This window comes from Ciconia boyciana, chromosome 11 (assembly GCF_034638445.1).
Source record: "Ciconia boyciana chromosome 11, ASM3463844v1, whole genome shotgun sequence".
NCBI lineage: Eukaryota > Metazoa > Chordata > Aves > Ciconiiformes > Ciconiidae > Ciconia > Ciconia boyciana.
Window position 1 is genome coordinate 24,292,177 of NC_132944.1, and position 16,865 is coordinate 24,309,041.

General features: G+C 36.8%; 1 protein-coding gene across 1 annotated transcript in view; it reads right to left on the bottom strand.

The window, feature by feature from the left end:
- Window positions 1-16,865, bottom strand: part of CACNA2D3 (calcium voltage-gated channel auxiliary subunit alpha2delta 3) — a 478,745-nt gene that overhangs the window by 269,387 nt on the left and 192,493 nt on the right. The window contains exon 6 of the mRNA XM_072876518.1: window positions 338-469. Within this exon, the coding sequence (XP_072732619.1) occupies window positions 338-469 (132 nt within the window). The remainder of the gene's footprint in view (window positions 1-337; window positions 470-16,865) is intronic.

A 16,865-nucleotide genomic window follows, 5' to 3' on the forward strand; every position in this document is an offset into this window, starting at 1 on the left:
CTAAGTTCAGTAGTATAGGAAGGTTCTACTCCTTTTGCCTGCCTTCTCCACAGTCTGTTTAGAAGTTATTTTTCATATATGTGTATATGTATATCTGAATAGGAATATATACGAGTACATGAGTTATCTTGGGGGCTTCACCTCTGAATGGAAATTGGTAGAAAAAACTCAGAACATTGTAAAAGTTGATTAGAAATATCCCTCTCTGAAAACTAGATAAAGTGAAATCAAACCTGCAAGTATCTGTGAAAGTCATGATTTGTGACAATACTCAGTGGAAATTTGCAGCCATAGCATTCTTTATTGTATTTTAAGCAAGAACTTGTATTCTTCTTACCTGGATATTGTCTGAAAAATCCTTTTGCACTTCCAAAGTACTGCCAGATGAGAGAAGGGTCACGATCAAAATTATCAACAAACACCTTATTTAAAGATTCTGACCAATAAACTCCATTTACAATGGCTGGATCTGGGGGGAAAAAAAACAAAAACAAACAAACAAACAAAAAAAAACCACCAACAAAAAAAAACAAAAACAAAAAAAAAAACACGAGAAAAGTGATTTTCCCTAAGTAGAATCCCTTGAACTCTATCATCTTCAGCTTGTTCAGTACCCAAAACTCTAGTGGCTGCAAACTACTGCAGAACATCTTTTGGTTTCCTTTGTCAATTAAGTGATTCAAAATAAATGATACACTTAAATAATGAAAGTATGGTTAAAATACAGAAGAGACACCTTCAGGTACAGTTTTTAGATGAGTTAAAATTGCTCATTAGACCATCTATCTGGAACTACTGTATTGCTTGTTCTGGAGAACATAAATGAGTCAATCTAATAATAGATTATTTACTCAATTTACTTTCCCTAAACGCATGGAATGTCTCATGGCAACACTTTACACAATTTTTTTTTAATCTTCAACTTGGTAAGAGCATTCTCACTATATCTGAAAGTTTACGTGTGGAACAGAAAGTGAACTACCTTTTATTTCACACTTGAATTAATTATGATATACATACAAAAACAAAATCTCATGACAAATAACACTAATTGTTATTTGGGAAACACTGGACCCAGATTTCACAACAACTACCTCATTATTTTTGATTCCCATAGAAAGAGAAATAGAAAGCAAATCCTTGATGTTGAAAATAAACTATTTCTGTTTAAAACATCCCCATCTGTCAATTCCTAAAAACCCAGGCTGCCCAAGTATGTTTGTAAGCTGCAGATTTGGTGAGATAGTGGGAAATCAGAAATAAATGAACATATCTTGAAAAGTTACTCAATTTCAATCTGTGAATTTTGAAAGATAAGAAACAATTAAGATATACTATATTCCAAATTCAATCTGTATGTGAAGTCAGCAGTATAGAAAGGAAAAAATGGAACTAAAATCACAGATGTATTGTTTCATTTGTAAAAGCGTGCATACATGAATACACAGTAACATTTGCTCAAGCATTTGAAATAATGCTTCCATTAGCTTGCAAAATAATGTCGCTGTACTGATTTCAGAAGACTGCTTAGAATGTGATTTTAATGGAGTGGAAAAAAGGTGAATTGTTATCTTTCCTTACATTCATCAAGAAAAACAGCAGAAAAAGGGAAATGTCTCAGCAACAAATCTTTGAATGTTGCTTTCATCTAAATATTTAGGTTTACATAGATGGACTGCTGAAAAAGCAAGGTCAACAAAACAGATGTTGTTTTTAAAACATGTCTGGTATAGTTACTTATTTCTCTAGAAGATGAAATATACATTTAAAATCTGTCCAACCAGACACATCTCAAACAAACCAACGGCACTAGTCCAACAGTACTACTTTAGTTTTGCCTATCTGGCAAAGTCCATTGTCCGGTTGTTCCAAGTCTGCAGTTACTCCAATAACAAGCTGTGATTAAGACATCGCTAATTAACTGTCAAGACTGCCTATCCTGGGATCTATCATCAGTTTGTAAAAATATGCTCCTATTTCAGCACCCCAAAATTTTGATCCGTTGTTCAGCATTTAGTCATTACATGAGAAGTGAAGCACCACAATGAGAATCCTAGTCTCAGCCCACTGAAACTTCCCAGTACTAGTTCAAATATTGCTATTCTGGTTCTGCTCCCATACACAAGTTCTGGTGGAGCATCTCAACCACTAAAAAGCAGAGTGGCACTATTGACTCAGCATTACAATATTGAGATAAGGTGATAAGTTTAAGTCATCTTTGAAAAGAGCAACATAGTTCAGAGGGTTAGGGGTTTTTCTTCTTGGAAGTGTTGCTAGAAAAGCCTGTTTAGAGGAAAAAAAGGAACATTTCCTCAGCCTCTAGAGGACAATAAGCTCTTCATACACCCTTCAATCATCAGGATTAGTGAAAAGCCAAACCAATCAAATATAATAATTCTATCTTAATTTATATTTAAAATAAACCGTAGTGGTTCTTAGCAACTCACAGTCGGATCTCATTCCAAGACTGGATATTGTAGCTTTGTATTTTATGATATCATCAGTTCATCAGATGTCTTCTGTCCTGGGCTCCTCAGAGGCTAATTTTTAATGCCCTTTCCTAATGAATCTGTGTTATAGTGCCACTCATCTAAGCAGAACCTTCACTCTGCCTCCCAACCCAATGATAATTTCCTTTAAATTCTATTTTATGGAGCTCCAGCTCCATAAGGTCATGGGACAACTTTAGTTGTCCACCTATTGAGCTCTAAACTGAATGTGAAATCCTTCCAGTGGCATTTGAAAAAATATATTTATATAAAAAAATACATATATAAAGCTACTTTAAAAAATTCCATATTAAAATATCCATGCCACCACAGTAGTGGATTACTTTCTTTAGCTCATCTATGGAGAGCCACTTAACATGTTTATACATCTGTACTACCCATTAGAGAACTCCATGAAAATACAATCAGGAATTTTTCCTTGAGTGTGATTGGTTGAGTCTATATTCTGCATGAGGTTGACAATGCTAATCACTAATCACCCAAATGCTGATCACCATAAACAATCCAGTGACTCTGAAACTAATAGGAATTTTTTAGCTGAAAGGAGCATTAAGCAGGCATTTGAAATAAGAGGGCACAATTAAAATGTGATCTATGATGACTGGGTTCCTTCAAAATGAAACCTGGTGACAATCCACTACCTTCCTACACCCTGCATATCTGTTATGCTTGTTATTCTTTTGACAAGATACCAAGTTACATTTTATGCATCAACTATTTTTATAAAAAAGCAAATAAGGCCACTCTCAGTTTAATCGTTAGGACACAAAGAAAAGAGAAGTGGGGAAAAAATGTAGTTACAGTACAAGACTGCAGACCTACAGACTTCATGCAGAAATCACGTGTCTTTACTGGCTGCTGTATCTTCAGGCAGAAGGATTTCAAACCCGAGCTCCTTGTTCTGAATTTGATCATGACTGTTATGTGGATGCATCTCCGTCCGCATGCACCATCCTAAATACAACTGAGTTCCTGACCATATATCCTCATTAAAATTTTACAGTCTCATCTTCTAATAACCTATATGTTAAGCTTGTAGTTCTGGGCAACTTCCAATTTTAGAAATTGCACCAAATTGCTTAAATTGCACCCAGTACTTCATTTAGAAACAGTTCTTAAGTTTTTATATTATTGGTGAATGTCCAGTAACCCCAAAATAGCTATACGTCAATAGGGGTAAATTAATGTTTGTGAATATTCAGAAATTTGGGGAGGGAGAAAAAGAATAAAAGATAAAGCTTAATATAAATGCAAAATCATTAGCGTGATGTTATGGGGCTCAAAGACAATAAGTGTAAATAGCTTCTGCCACAATTCTTAAAACATAATTTCTGCTTTTGCTTCCTGGCAGTAACAGCTAAAATATAATTAAAATATTCCCTTTCCATCACCTTTTAGATGGGCCGGCTTGCAATTATATGGGATTTTGCTCCACGGCTGTTTGTGTAGCTGTTACCTGTTTCTTACTGAGATTTAATATAAAACCAACCCCCAGGCAAATAGGTACACTGACACGCATCTGAAACATAATTGCCAAAGAACAGTACAAATGCATGTAGCAATTAAGTTGCTGTCATAGATACTGCTGACCCGAAGAAATAGGTCTGAACTCTCAACAAAGGCAACCAAGGTGTGCAGGCTGAAAGATGTGCAACAGCATGCCAAAGGTTAGCACTATAATGAAATGTATTTTAATTCACAAAATCCATAAAAATATCTAGAGTAGAATAAGTCTATGGAACAAAACTAATACATACACGATGCATTTTGCTTTCTAACTATTCCAGCAGTCTTTATAGAAAATAAGGGAGACCACTGAGGAATTCAGTGACTATGAAGAAAATGCAGAATACTTCTCTTTCTTGCCATACTCTGCTTTATTACCAAGAAAAAATGTTACCAATGATCCTTAGGTTTTTTTCCCCTACTATGTTGCCATTGTAATATAATCATTAATTTCTCCTGGAAAGCTGTCAAAGATGTTGGCATCCAAAATAGTGTTCCTTCCTGTAGTATCTGACGACCTCAATGGCAGCCCCTAACATTGCAGAGCAGTACTGTCATACAACAAAGCAGTACGAGCACAGCCTACAGGACCAGGCACTGGAAAAGGAATGCAAAATCCAGCACCCTTTTGGCTCAAAGATGGCAACAATATTAGCTTAGTTTTGATGACACTGACAACATATTTAGTCTGGTCATATTCTAAAGAATAACAAAATCACATACTTGCTGGGACATACACCAACAATCTAATAATTATACTACTCAACACTAATATGAGTGCTTTTCAGGGTGGTCCAACATATTCAAGAGCTGGGGCTGGATGCCAGTTTTGGCAACTACCTTTGCTTTTTTCTCTCTCTTCCCCTCCCTCTGCCTCCACTGGGTAATGTGGATGCGCCGGCTCACAGATCAAAGCATCTGGCCATCTGTAGACACAAAAGAAGGTGTTTGTCCATTTTGTTTCATGTGCTGAGAACCATTCACCAGTGTCAGAAGTCATATTCCTTCCTCACAAGTATATGGGGTGGTAAAGACTTCAAGTGCGTGACTGTAGAGAAGCATAGTAGTAGGTATTTAGTTGTTTCAGCTTCCAACATTGCCCTAATAACACTCCCCTTCTCCTTTGAAGTGGCAGCAGAAGAACTGGAGTATGGCCAGATGTGTTTTAATGCTGAGTTTCATGAGTGGGTTTGGAGTTTTTTTGTGGTTTTTTGTGGGTTTTTTTCTTTTTTTTGTTTATTTATTTATTTATTTATTTTTTTTTGGTGAACAAGGTGGTCTGAGATTCAACTTTAGTTCATTTGAAAGCCAGAATTACAGCTGTGAACTCCTCACTAACACCATTCTGGGATAGAGATTCTGCTCTGACTCTGCTAAGAGCTTGCCACCTAATGAATTATAAAAAATGTCCTGCAGCAAATCAGTCTACCTTTGAGGTCACCCATTCAGCTACTGACCTGGTTTGACCCTGCTTAACTTATCAGATGTAACAGCTAAAAGCAACCAGTATGTGGGCAGATCTGTGAATCGGTTAGAGCAAAGCTCTGGAAACAGTACATAAGCAGGATCTATGAACACAGAGTGTTACTTTTATTTTTAAAATTAAAGGAGGAACTTGGAGCAAAAGTCAAAGGCTTCACTTACTGTCCATCCCAGGAAAAACTAGAAAGATGCTGCCTTAATAGAGCTGCTGTCACAGGAGCCAGGCACATGGAGCAGTTACACCCATTACTAACACACCACAGCCTAACAAAACAGGGTGGCCTACCCAGCAATTGTTAAGAGGCCTTTAGCTGAGGAGAACTAAAGTCAAAACCCAGTAATCCTGACAGATGATCACTCCATAAATAAATGTGACCACAGATACCAGGATATTTCTGTATTTTCAGAAAAACACACTCATTTCCACAGTTTTACAGGATACAAATTGAAGACTATGAAACCTGAAAGATCGGTAAGAAAATACCACACCACAGAACTCTAGGATGCCAGGGTTTGACTGAGAGACAGGGCAAACAACATGAAAACACACTGCTAGAAACAGTTTCCCAAGGATGAAAGAGAAAACAAATGCTCAGAACATAGGAATTAACCCTACATGCACTGCAATTTCATCACAGAAGCAAAATTAGTCTTGAATACTGAAAAAAGAGCCAGTTCTGACACATGGCAAGAAGAAATCTCTGCACAGGCTGATGGAACAGTGACTATCAGCAACCAGGAAATCTAAATCTCTGCAAGCGGCAGGGCAGGAAAAAGTGTCATGACAAACAATACAGGAAGCCAGTGGAACACAATGCAAATTAGAGGAAAAGAAAGCAAACGTGACTGCTGCTGAATGAAGCCAACTGTGCTGTAAAATATTTAATGCACAACATACCAAAAGGGACCATTTTAGCAGAGCTGTTGTCAAAGTGATACATGACAAAGGCAAGGCACAGCCTTGGAAATAAAAGTCATCCTTACAGAAATTTCTCAAGGACAGACCTGTTCACAAATCTTTACAAAAGCCTTTTAAAACACAAGACCATGCAAACCTGTAAACTAACACTTCACAATAAATGTCTGATTCCTATTGCTCAGATATTCTGAGAGAGACACGGAATTACAGAAGCAGACCAACTTAGTTACACGACACAGTGCAGTAAGGACCAACAAATAATGCTTTGAACAGGAGATGTTAAAGACCTCCTAGTTTTATCAACACATCATGCCTCTTGCATACAACAAACAGAGGCATGAGAACCTTTAGGGAGAGATGTCTTAGCACGTAAAATGCATTGCAGTCGGTCTGGGCTATAATAAACTAAACCTCTACTGCTACATTCCTGGGAGTATCAACATAGTATGAACGTGCAAGTTATCAGATATGACAGCACACTTATATATTAGTGTGACAAGTCAGTCTCTCATCCTCTCAAATCAACGGTCCCTTACTGCTGTAGTGCTTTATAATCCTGGTGTAGCACTTCTTCCTTGCACAAAAGACTGTTTGCACAATTGGAGCAGAATGGAAGTTTTACTCTAACAAAAAATAGTTGGAAAAAGCCTCGCAGATACGAAAATGTTCAGCTGGTTCAAAACCTCTGAAGCTAGTATTAAAACATACTGAAAACACTGAGCAGATGCACAAATGCATCTTGGGATGAATACACTACAAAATCAGTTATGGGTTCTTAAACACTATTTGCTTCTTCAAGAATGTGCCAAATAAAAGCTGCAAGAAAGACACCTAGATAAACAAAGTATGGTGTAAAAATGTCTTTGTAAGTTTGTAGCCAAACAATATTTTGAAACAGTTTATATTCTAGCCAAGCATACTAATACTTGACCAGAAGAGCAACCCTTCTTTTCTCCTCTTCACACAACACAGATCCAAGAAAAATCAAAGAAGGGTCTGTGTTATGTAGCAGGATGGAGAGACAAATTATTACTGTATTCTAAAATAGCAGACAAAATGAATAAAATCTTTAGATAAACTTCTACAATTCTTTGTCAAATGTAAGTCTTCCCCACTCCATACTAAACAAAAGCTACAATTTTTACATTAGCCATACAACTATTTAATCAAATGTTTTTGCATATTCAATTCTAAAGGTTTTTAGAAACCCAGAACTATTATGTTGATTACTGCTAAGTTTACAGATTAAGAATGCTTTTCCAACATAGTTCATGGAGAAAATAAAATCTTGAAAAGTCTTTAAATAAAGAAAAATAAACTGAAAAACAAATAAAAATCCCCAATGCATTCCTAGCATATAAACTCAGTCCATTAAAAATAATCTTGTATTAAATAATGAGATATTTTCATTAATATATTCCACACTAAAAGATACCCTGAGTACTTTCCCCTGTTTGTTATTTTAAGTCAATAACAGAACATACCCTGATTCCTTGATTGCTTTTTCTCATTAAAATAATTAAATAAACACAAGTAAGGAAAGTTAGCACTTTAAAAGAGAACAAACCAATTATAATTAATTTTCATTATTTTTTAAAGGTACACTACTATGGGAAAAGAGGGAAACAGTTTGCACACCAGAGGCTAATGATGAGCAAAAGCCTCCAAGAAATTCTCCACAGACAGACAGAAAGTGGAAATAACTGCTCTCGAAGAATAATTAGGCATATAACACCAATAACATGTTCAGTGTATAATATATATATATTTACACACACACACCCTGTATATAGCTGTAGACAATAGATGTACAGTGGGATTTTTGTTTGTTGTTGGTTTGGGGTTTTCTGATACACAGTGATTACACAAAAAGGGAAGAGAGCACCAAGAAAACCTCAAAAACAATGTTTTTCCAGACTCAAAATGCAGCCAATAAAGGAAAGGAGGAGGACACCTTGTATGTTTAAAGCAACTAAATTTCTTTGCACTTGGTGCAAGACAAAGTCAACTGCTTTTGGGACAGGATAATGATGCCCTAATTGATGTTTCTTAAACCTGCATGGGTGGAATTTATTCCTGTTGCTGCTGAAGGAAAAAGAATCATGAATCTTTTTGCAGACACACACATTAAATAAATAATGCCTGCCTTTGGGCACTAACTTCTTCTCCAGGTAGGAAACTGATCCACAAGGCAACAAAAAACCACTTCAGTCTCACAAAAAGGAGGAATTATGTTTATAAATTATTTTTGCAGAAAGTGAATTTCAAACTTTTCTTAAATTTAAAAAAGGATAGTTCATACAATTCCCTTTTAATCTTGCTATATAACGTATATTTCATGTAAAAACTTTTCACCATTGCATTCCAGACTGACCTTTCAAACAAGCAACATGATACCAACACATCTTTAAAAGCCAAATGGAGCAGGATGCGGCAACACTGATTAAGCTAGTCCAACATGTTTAACTGTCTCCTTACTGGTTCTGCAGTTGTGACTGTCTGGGGACAGATTCCATAATTTCAGTGCTGACATGCTTAAAGTTTCTTTTTCATTCAGTGATGCTAATTGTAAACAGGTGAGAAGGGAACTTGCTTCACCTTAAGGAATGCTTGGGTAAAGCAGGTAATCCCCAGGATAAATAAAAATGAAGCCGAAATAACTTAATTGGGCTTCTATTCAAGTAAGCACCCCAAACACAACATGCCTCCAAATCAGAGTAATAGTGCTTGGGTTAAAACTAGTTTAAAAGTCTCAGTTAACTGTAGATTAAAATGTACTCTCTTCAAGTTCAGGAAGTTCACTCTGATTCAAAGAAAGGTTGCCATTGCCTTGCTTCTTATTCGTATTGTCAGTCTAGTGATACTTTTGCTTTTGTGTTTCATTTACTTTATTCTTGAAAAGGTTGTCTTTGTAGTCCACGCTCTTCCCCTACAGTTCAACGGGTTCACATGCCGTTTCTCTCACTGGCCATTCCAATATAGCATCCCTCAAAGAGAAAAGGTGAGTTGCAGCAAGTGCAGACAAAATTCAGTTTGAACATACAAACCTGAGACATTTTCTACAGAGGTAGTCAGTGGGACCCAGTGTGAACTTATGCTCATGGAACTTGAGGCAACAGACCTCCTTGTGTTCACACTGAGCCCGCTTACGCATATATGCAGGTCAGTGCAGTGCAGGACCATACTGAGATGCCGATTCCAGTGCTGGAAGTCACAGAGCTGAGCTAGCATGGCAGCAAGCGTGAGCTCATGAGGAGCCTTGTAGCAGGATTCATTAACCACAATTCTGCACTCTGCAGTAGCCTTTTAATGCTCTCAGTTGAGCTCCAATGTGTACTGTGGATAGGCCTTTATACATTCCTGTATGGGTTACCTAGTACCCAGGTCCAAGTGGACAGGAATAACAGCATTAAACAGCTGCTGCTTCCAACCCTTCACAATGGGACCCAAAACGGTGGCTCCACAGCTTCTAATCAGTCACCAGAGAAGTTAATACTCATCAGAGACAATAATACAGAAAAAGGAAAGACAAAAGAGGAGACAAAGTACTTTTCTACTATTATAGGCCAATGGTAAATTATTGTCACTTTCTTGCCCCTGGAAGCAACAAGGAAGTAGGGGAGGCATCATGATTAACAGAGGTGTCTCAGGTCAAAAAGCCTCTTAATATTATACCCGAGATAGTGTGCATTAACAAGCCTTCACTGGCTCACATTTGTCAAAAGGCAAAGCCCAACCCCAAGTAACTAAGCAACAGCCGCTGAATAAGGAGTGGCAGAGAGGAGGGCTTTTGAGAGGAAAAACTTAATGTTACCGTGCAGCCTGTATCGGACATCTGGTTGCCATGGTGATGTGGATGTATTAGAAACATACAGATTAGATCCACAGCCAGAGACAGGCAGACTAGGATACAAGAAAGATAAAGCACAGTACACATCTTGTGTGGTGATGCCAACATTTCCAAAAGGCTTGCTGTTAAAGAGAGAGAATTGAAAAAGAAAAAAAAAAACAACTGTGAAGCTAAAGCCCTTTGCAAGAACAAAGCAGCAGCCTGAGTAGACTCTGGGAATCGGATCTGAGGCGGAATTTGAGCAAAACCAGATGGAACAAGTGGAGAAGTCTGTGCATCTTTGTCTAATAGCCAGTTAGAGTTAAAACAAAGAAATATGGGAAGATAGGAAATTCTCTGAAACCTTGACTAAATCAGTTAGACTAAGAAAGTTCCTTTTAAATTAAACAATGACCAAAGTTAGGAAGACAGTGCAAACACTGTCCTAGAGATCTTAAAATATGAAGAAAAACAAGTCAGGGGAAGGATTTCAAAATATAAATATAGTGGTCCAGGATAATATGTAGCCATGACTATTTAAATAACAACTCCAGGATGTTGAAATTTCAGAAGCATAGTCCATAAAATCATATACGACAGTGACAGACAAGATTTTATTTCTTAATTTCACACCTTGCAGGAAAAGGGTTTTACATATCTGCTAGCTGCAGATTATAATCTTTCTGCATCACTTGAGAAATGAATTTTTTTGGTTCTAATATTCTAGAAAATAGGTAATCTCGATTTTGACAGCCACTTGGAAGGCACTGATAGGAAAGTATGACTGAATGATATTCATGGCTCTTTTTAAGTATCAAATTGAAAAAACCTCACATAATCAAAAAATGGTTGTGGTTCATCACATTTCAATATCTTTTAAAGAAGGCTCTATTACATGCAGCAGATTTTTTTTCGTATGCAAGCACAACTTTTGATTAGAGTTGCATTTATTGACTTGTAGTGCATAAACTCATCTTTAACATGCAGTGGAAATCATGCAATGGATATGCCATTTGACACAGGTGATATTCTTTACCAGTCTCTAAATTGGTCAAGCAAAACTTAAAGATAATTTGTGAAGTCTAAGTCTAAGATCTACTTTTGCAATGCTTCCAGCATTCAAGAAGTAAACATGGTAAGCAGAAAAGCACAGACTAGACCTGATGCTTTTGTTACGAAAGACACTGAGTACAGAATTATTCAATGCTGTATTGCATTCATAGTGTTTGTAAATAATTTCTTAAAGTATTAGTGACTATGAAGATAGAAAGATAGGAAGGAAGGAAACAACTGCGAGAAAAGAAAGAAAACATCTTGCGATAGGACAAGGGGTAAAGGTTTTAAACTAAAAGAGGGTAGATTCAGACTAGACATAAGGAAGACATTTTTTACACTGAGGGTGGTGAAACACTGGCAGAGGTTGCCCAGAGAGGTGGTCGATGCCCCATCCCTGGAAACATCCAAGGTCGGGTTGGACGGGGCTCTGAGCAACCTGACCTACTTGAAGATGTCCCTGCTCATGGCAGGGGGGTTAGACTAGATGACCTTGAAAGGTCTCTTCCAACCCAAACCATTCTATGATTCTGTGATCTACAACCCAGAAAATAATGAGAACACACAAATAATTGATTGCCAACTTTCCATAGCAATAATAACAATCGTAACACAAAGCTTTTAAACAAAGGTTTAAGCCACATGATAAAATCTATACTTTCCACGGCCAGTAAATGACAGGTGACAAGCAAGACTAAGAGAGGCACAAAAGACAGTACACGTGTTACAAATAATCGTGTCATGAGCAAAGGTATAAGAGAAAGAGATAAAGCCTATTTCTGCTGAAGAGTATCACAAGCTTGTAAAAAAAGACCAAATCAAATATACTAAGTCATGGAAGAATGCTAAATATGGGCTCTCCACATGGAAAGCAACTGAGTTGTGAATACGAGAGCAATAATAAAAAATGAATTGAAATCTGTAGTAAAATATAGGATATTTATAGTCACCTTGTCTCTGAAATGAGTGAAGTCCAAATATACTTCAAGACTTGTAAGATACTTTTTAATCACTTCTTTTAAAAATCCGTATTTACAGTGATCAGAGCGATCACTGTTACAGAGTCAAAATGGTTGCTAATACTTGAATGTCTTTCAAATACAATGGCGTGGAATTAGTCTCAGTGTGGTATTAATTTAAGGACAAATGAATTTCGACTATTATTAATTAAGACCACTTTATCTTTTTACATATTATTGAACTTTTAATTGTATTTTACATTCATGTACCATTTTTAAAAAATGCTGATGAGACAGCTTGAGACTCTCAGCAACATATTGTGTGCCTTATGTTTGATAGTTGAGTTGACATAAAACATATCTCCTTTTGACAGAAATGCTTGAAAATATTCATGGACTTCAGGATCCATCACAGAAAAACTCTGCAGTTATGGGAAGCACTGATAAAATCCCTTCCTGTACTTCAAAAACACCAGACCAGCAGCGATACCACAGTATGGGGATGGAAAGAACAGACGGAAGACGGTCAGACAGGCTTCTCTAAGTTAAAATTTATATTATTGCTTTTATTTGTCGAAGCTGCAGATTAAGTCTTGGACTGTATAACACTGATCATCAAATTTTATTTTCTACGTTGGTTCTTCTGCTCTGTGAGTAAAGACACAGCAACATCTTGCACTAAGGCTACTACTTCATTATCTAAATATACCTCGATAGATATCTGACAATCTGCAATCCAATGTCATATTTTTATTTTTTTATCTTTTTTTTAACATCTCAAACAAAAAGGATTTGGAGAAATTAATTTTTCACCTGCCCGTGCCCACACTATTCTCCAGCTTCCTTAAAAAAGATCTTCCCCGTAACATACCTGTATTTCATAATTTAACAGAGGACCAGGCCTGATGAAGTAAAAATGTAAAAGTAATTTATTAAGGCACCTGCCAATTTATGATAGCAGAGATTTTATAAGCTAACCAGTCTCTGGCCTGCTGATAGGTATTTGCCAAAGACCAGCCAATCCGACAATAAGAAAAAAATCCTTCCTAGTGCCAGAACAGCAACTAGCAGAATGCACATATCGCAGTCTAATGTCAGGGGTAGGAAAGAGGGAACTGTTATTAAGGAGAGATTTTTAAAAGTCAGTTATGATCATTTGATTTAAACTATATTGTCCCTCTCAAATACATTATAGTAGGGAACGAAGACTTAGTCAATTACAAAATTCACAAAAACATGACTGTGACCCCAAAAAGTATTTCCAAATCACGTGGCAGTACTATGAAATATAACTTGCTTGAAGTAACAAAGGATGGGAAAATTCAGTCTTTTATACTGGTAGACATTATGAAATGTCAAAGTTGTAGGAAAATGCTAAGAGAAAATTATTTGGTATAAATAATGTCAACATTAAAAAGAAATCAGCGAAAGCACTGTGCTAAAAGTTCATGTAACTTCCTTAATTTAAAATGTACTCATATAATGAAAAAGTTGAAACACGGTTCAATAGTGTAAGTCCCATTCTCCATTATAAATGAAAGCTGGAGAGTAACTTTCCAGACCCAACACTTTTGAGGAAATTTTATGCTTTATTTTGACATATCATTATTAAAATTGGTAATTGATTCTCATATATTTTCTTCTCCCTGCACAGAGCATACTTCCTCCCTGAAGCAGAGTCCATCACCTTTTAGATGGAGCGGTTATTGATATCAAGTTTCTAAAAAGGGAAAATGCATTTGCATAACTATCTGCACATGCCCAGACACTGGTATTTTAATTCAGATGAGCAACAAGTAGGAAAGCAGGAAGGTGCTTCAAAATGCCTTCCTGAACCAGAAAGCCATTTATGGAAGACAGTTATTATTGTAGACTTTACTGTAGGTAGTGATGTTAATATGCTCCTTTTGTGCATTACCCACTACATCCTGCTTTGCCACATACCAATCAACATTTCACCTTGGGCACTTCAAAGAGCAATCAATTCTTTTCACAAAGTCTAAGAATCCTTCCAAGCCGAGAGTAGACATTTCCCTTTTTAAACTAACGTGAACAGACATCATTGTAAATCAAACTAGGAAGAAAAATTTCCAAAACTGAGTCTGTTCAGAACAAGCCTATTCATTTGTACCAGCATGGTGCTTCTGCTTGTGTGCACCTAGAATGACTGACATTTAAGTATTTATGCTATATTCACCCCAGAACTTTACTAGGAGTAAAGCGCAAAAAGCCCAAGCTAAAAGATGTAGATGCCAGTTTCATAGAACTTTGAAGCATAGGCTTCAATCTCCCCACACAGAGTACAGTAGTTCAGCAAGCACTAAATTTTAAGACGATGAAAATCAATGGAACATAACTGTTTGTGGGGAGGTGGTATGCACTTGGTGCTGTGCTGAAGAGCACCAGATTGCTGAGCCAGATCTAAAGCTCTCGAATAGTCACAGAGGTTAAAGTGAGGAACTGTGCTTCAGGCTATACAATGGAATCCCACTGGAAACAAACTATGGGAAAACAAGCAAGCACTAAAATACTGGCGTACAAAAATATCCCGTCTCTCAAAAGCTCTGTGTTGTATGCTGTATAAATGGAAGACAGTGCAGAGCTGCAATCTAGCTATCGCTGGATGGGAAGCAAAATAGAGACATTAACCTTGTGCTGCACCTTAATAAATTAAAATTCTTCTGATCCAGGACTTGACAACTGAGTTGCAGAACAATGGTCACAAAACTATCTTGCATCCATAGTATTTCCATACAATACTCCAGTGAATCATGCATATATGTCAACATCCTTTGGGGTAAGAACAGACTGCACAACTCTCCACCATGTAGCATAGATGTGCCTATATGTCTTTTCCTCTGACATTGACTAGTGATGAAAACAAAAATACATTTAAAATGATTAAGAGCATTTAGAATTCGAAAATCTGTTGTTTATCTGGTAGTAAGTTTGGACTCTTTCCTCAATGACTCTTAATAAATACAAAAAACTCAATGGATAACTAAGTCTTGCAAAGCTGTAGAAGGCATTTAATTCCACTGACAGCTGTGTTAATAGGATGAACGTTTATCCTCTAGGAAATATTCCTCCATTATAAAACTCAGCAAGTAAACCAAGATTTTATATATAGTAAACTAGAAATGACAACAAAGGAAAAAACTCCCATTAGTTTAAATCAACTTATGTAAGCCTAGTTCCTTTCTATTGCCAAGATAAATTATTTTTCTTCTCTGTCTCTTTTTTTTTTTAAGGCAAAAATCAGACATTTTGCTCAAGCTGCATCTGATCTCATCCCAGTAAAGAGATTATCCTCTTTCCCCAATCTAGCTCTATTGGCACGTCTACCTCCTCCACCATCTCCCAGAGACTACTGTCCAGAGCTGGTAGATAAATTCCCATACAGTCACCCCCACCCTAGTTCTGTCAAAATGATTCTATTTTCAAACACTCTGCTAGGAAAAAATGGTGATCTGATTCCTTTTACCAAACCCGTTTCAGGAAGAGCTTACAGAACAGCTTACGACAGCTGGTTTGAATGGGACAGTAATACCCAGCAAGCACAAGTGGCAGAGAGCAGTAATTTCTTATCCCCCAAAAACCTGCAGCTGACATCATACATCCAACTGTGCCTTGAGATACTTCACAACTTCTTTACAGGTAATTCATCTCCAAAAAACTTACAGAAAGCCTTGTCATAATCATAAGGAGATCACAGAGGAGATCAAGCAAGAACTAGCTCATACAGAAAATGGAGATTTAAGTTCACGGTTGAAAGTAGGAGAAAGTGTTTTTTGGTAAGCAGGGGGAAAAAAATGTCATGCAAAAAGGAATACAATGTGCAGTTGTCAAAGTGTTAGTACAAGCCTAAATGGGAACAAATGAAATAGTCGGTGCGAGGATAAAACTATGCAAGTTCACCTAAGAGTTAGTACAAAACTAGGCCCAAATAACCACATTAATTCTTTGTGTCGGCTTGGGAAGACAAAGAAAGAAAAGGGAGGTAGCAGATACCCAACTAGGAAAGCAAAACTGACCTCATTCCAAAAGGCATTTTTATTTTTTAAGAACATCTAGAAAGGTTTTTCATTGTGTGTGTAATATTTTAGTCCAGACCAAATCTGGAGGCAGAGCTACAGTGAAGATTTTATGAGACATAAGGTTTTTAGAAATAAATAATATTTTTATACTAGAAAAAGCTCTCAGGCACAGAAGTCTCTCTTAAACCTAAATTTCTTACAGTGAAGAAATTATTACACTGAGCACATTTACTCTAAACAAAGATTCAGTAAAGACAGTGGGTTTTTGTATCCAGCTGTGATTAGAACACATTTAGTTTTGTTATTCTGTTTCTACTGTAAAAGGCCTGCATCACTTCACTTTTCATTGTATTCATTTGTATCTAGAGGTCTGAGTGAGATGGTGTTTACCCATGCAAAAAAAAAAATTATTCAAGGCAATCAAATTATAGAGGTATGGACCTAAGAATCTTACTCTCTACCCTTGATTCCCAACCAGAGGCTGTAGACACCGAACTTCTTAAAATCCAAAATTCTAACTACTTAATGTTTTGGTAACAATAAAAGGTAGTTAAACAAAAGACTTGACAC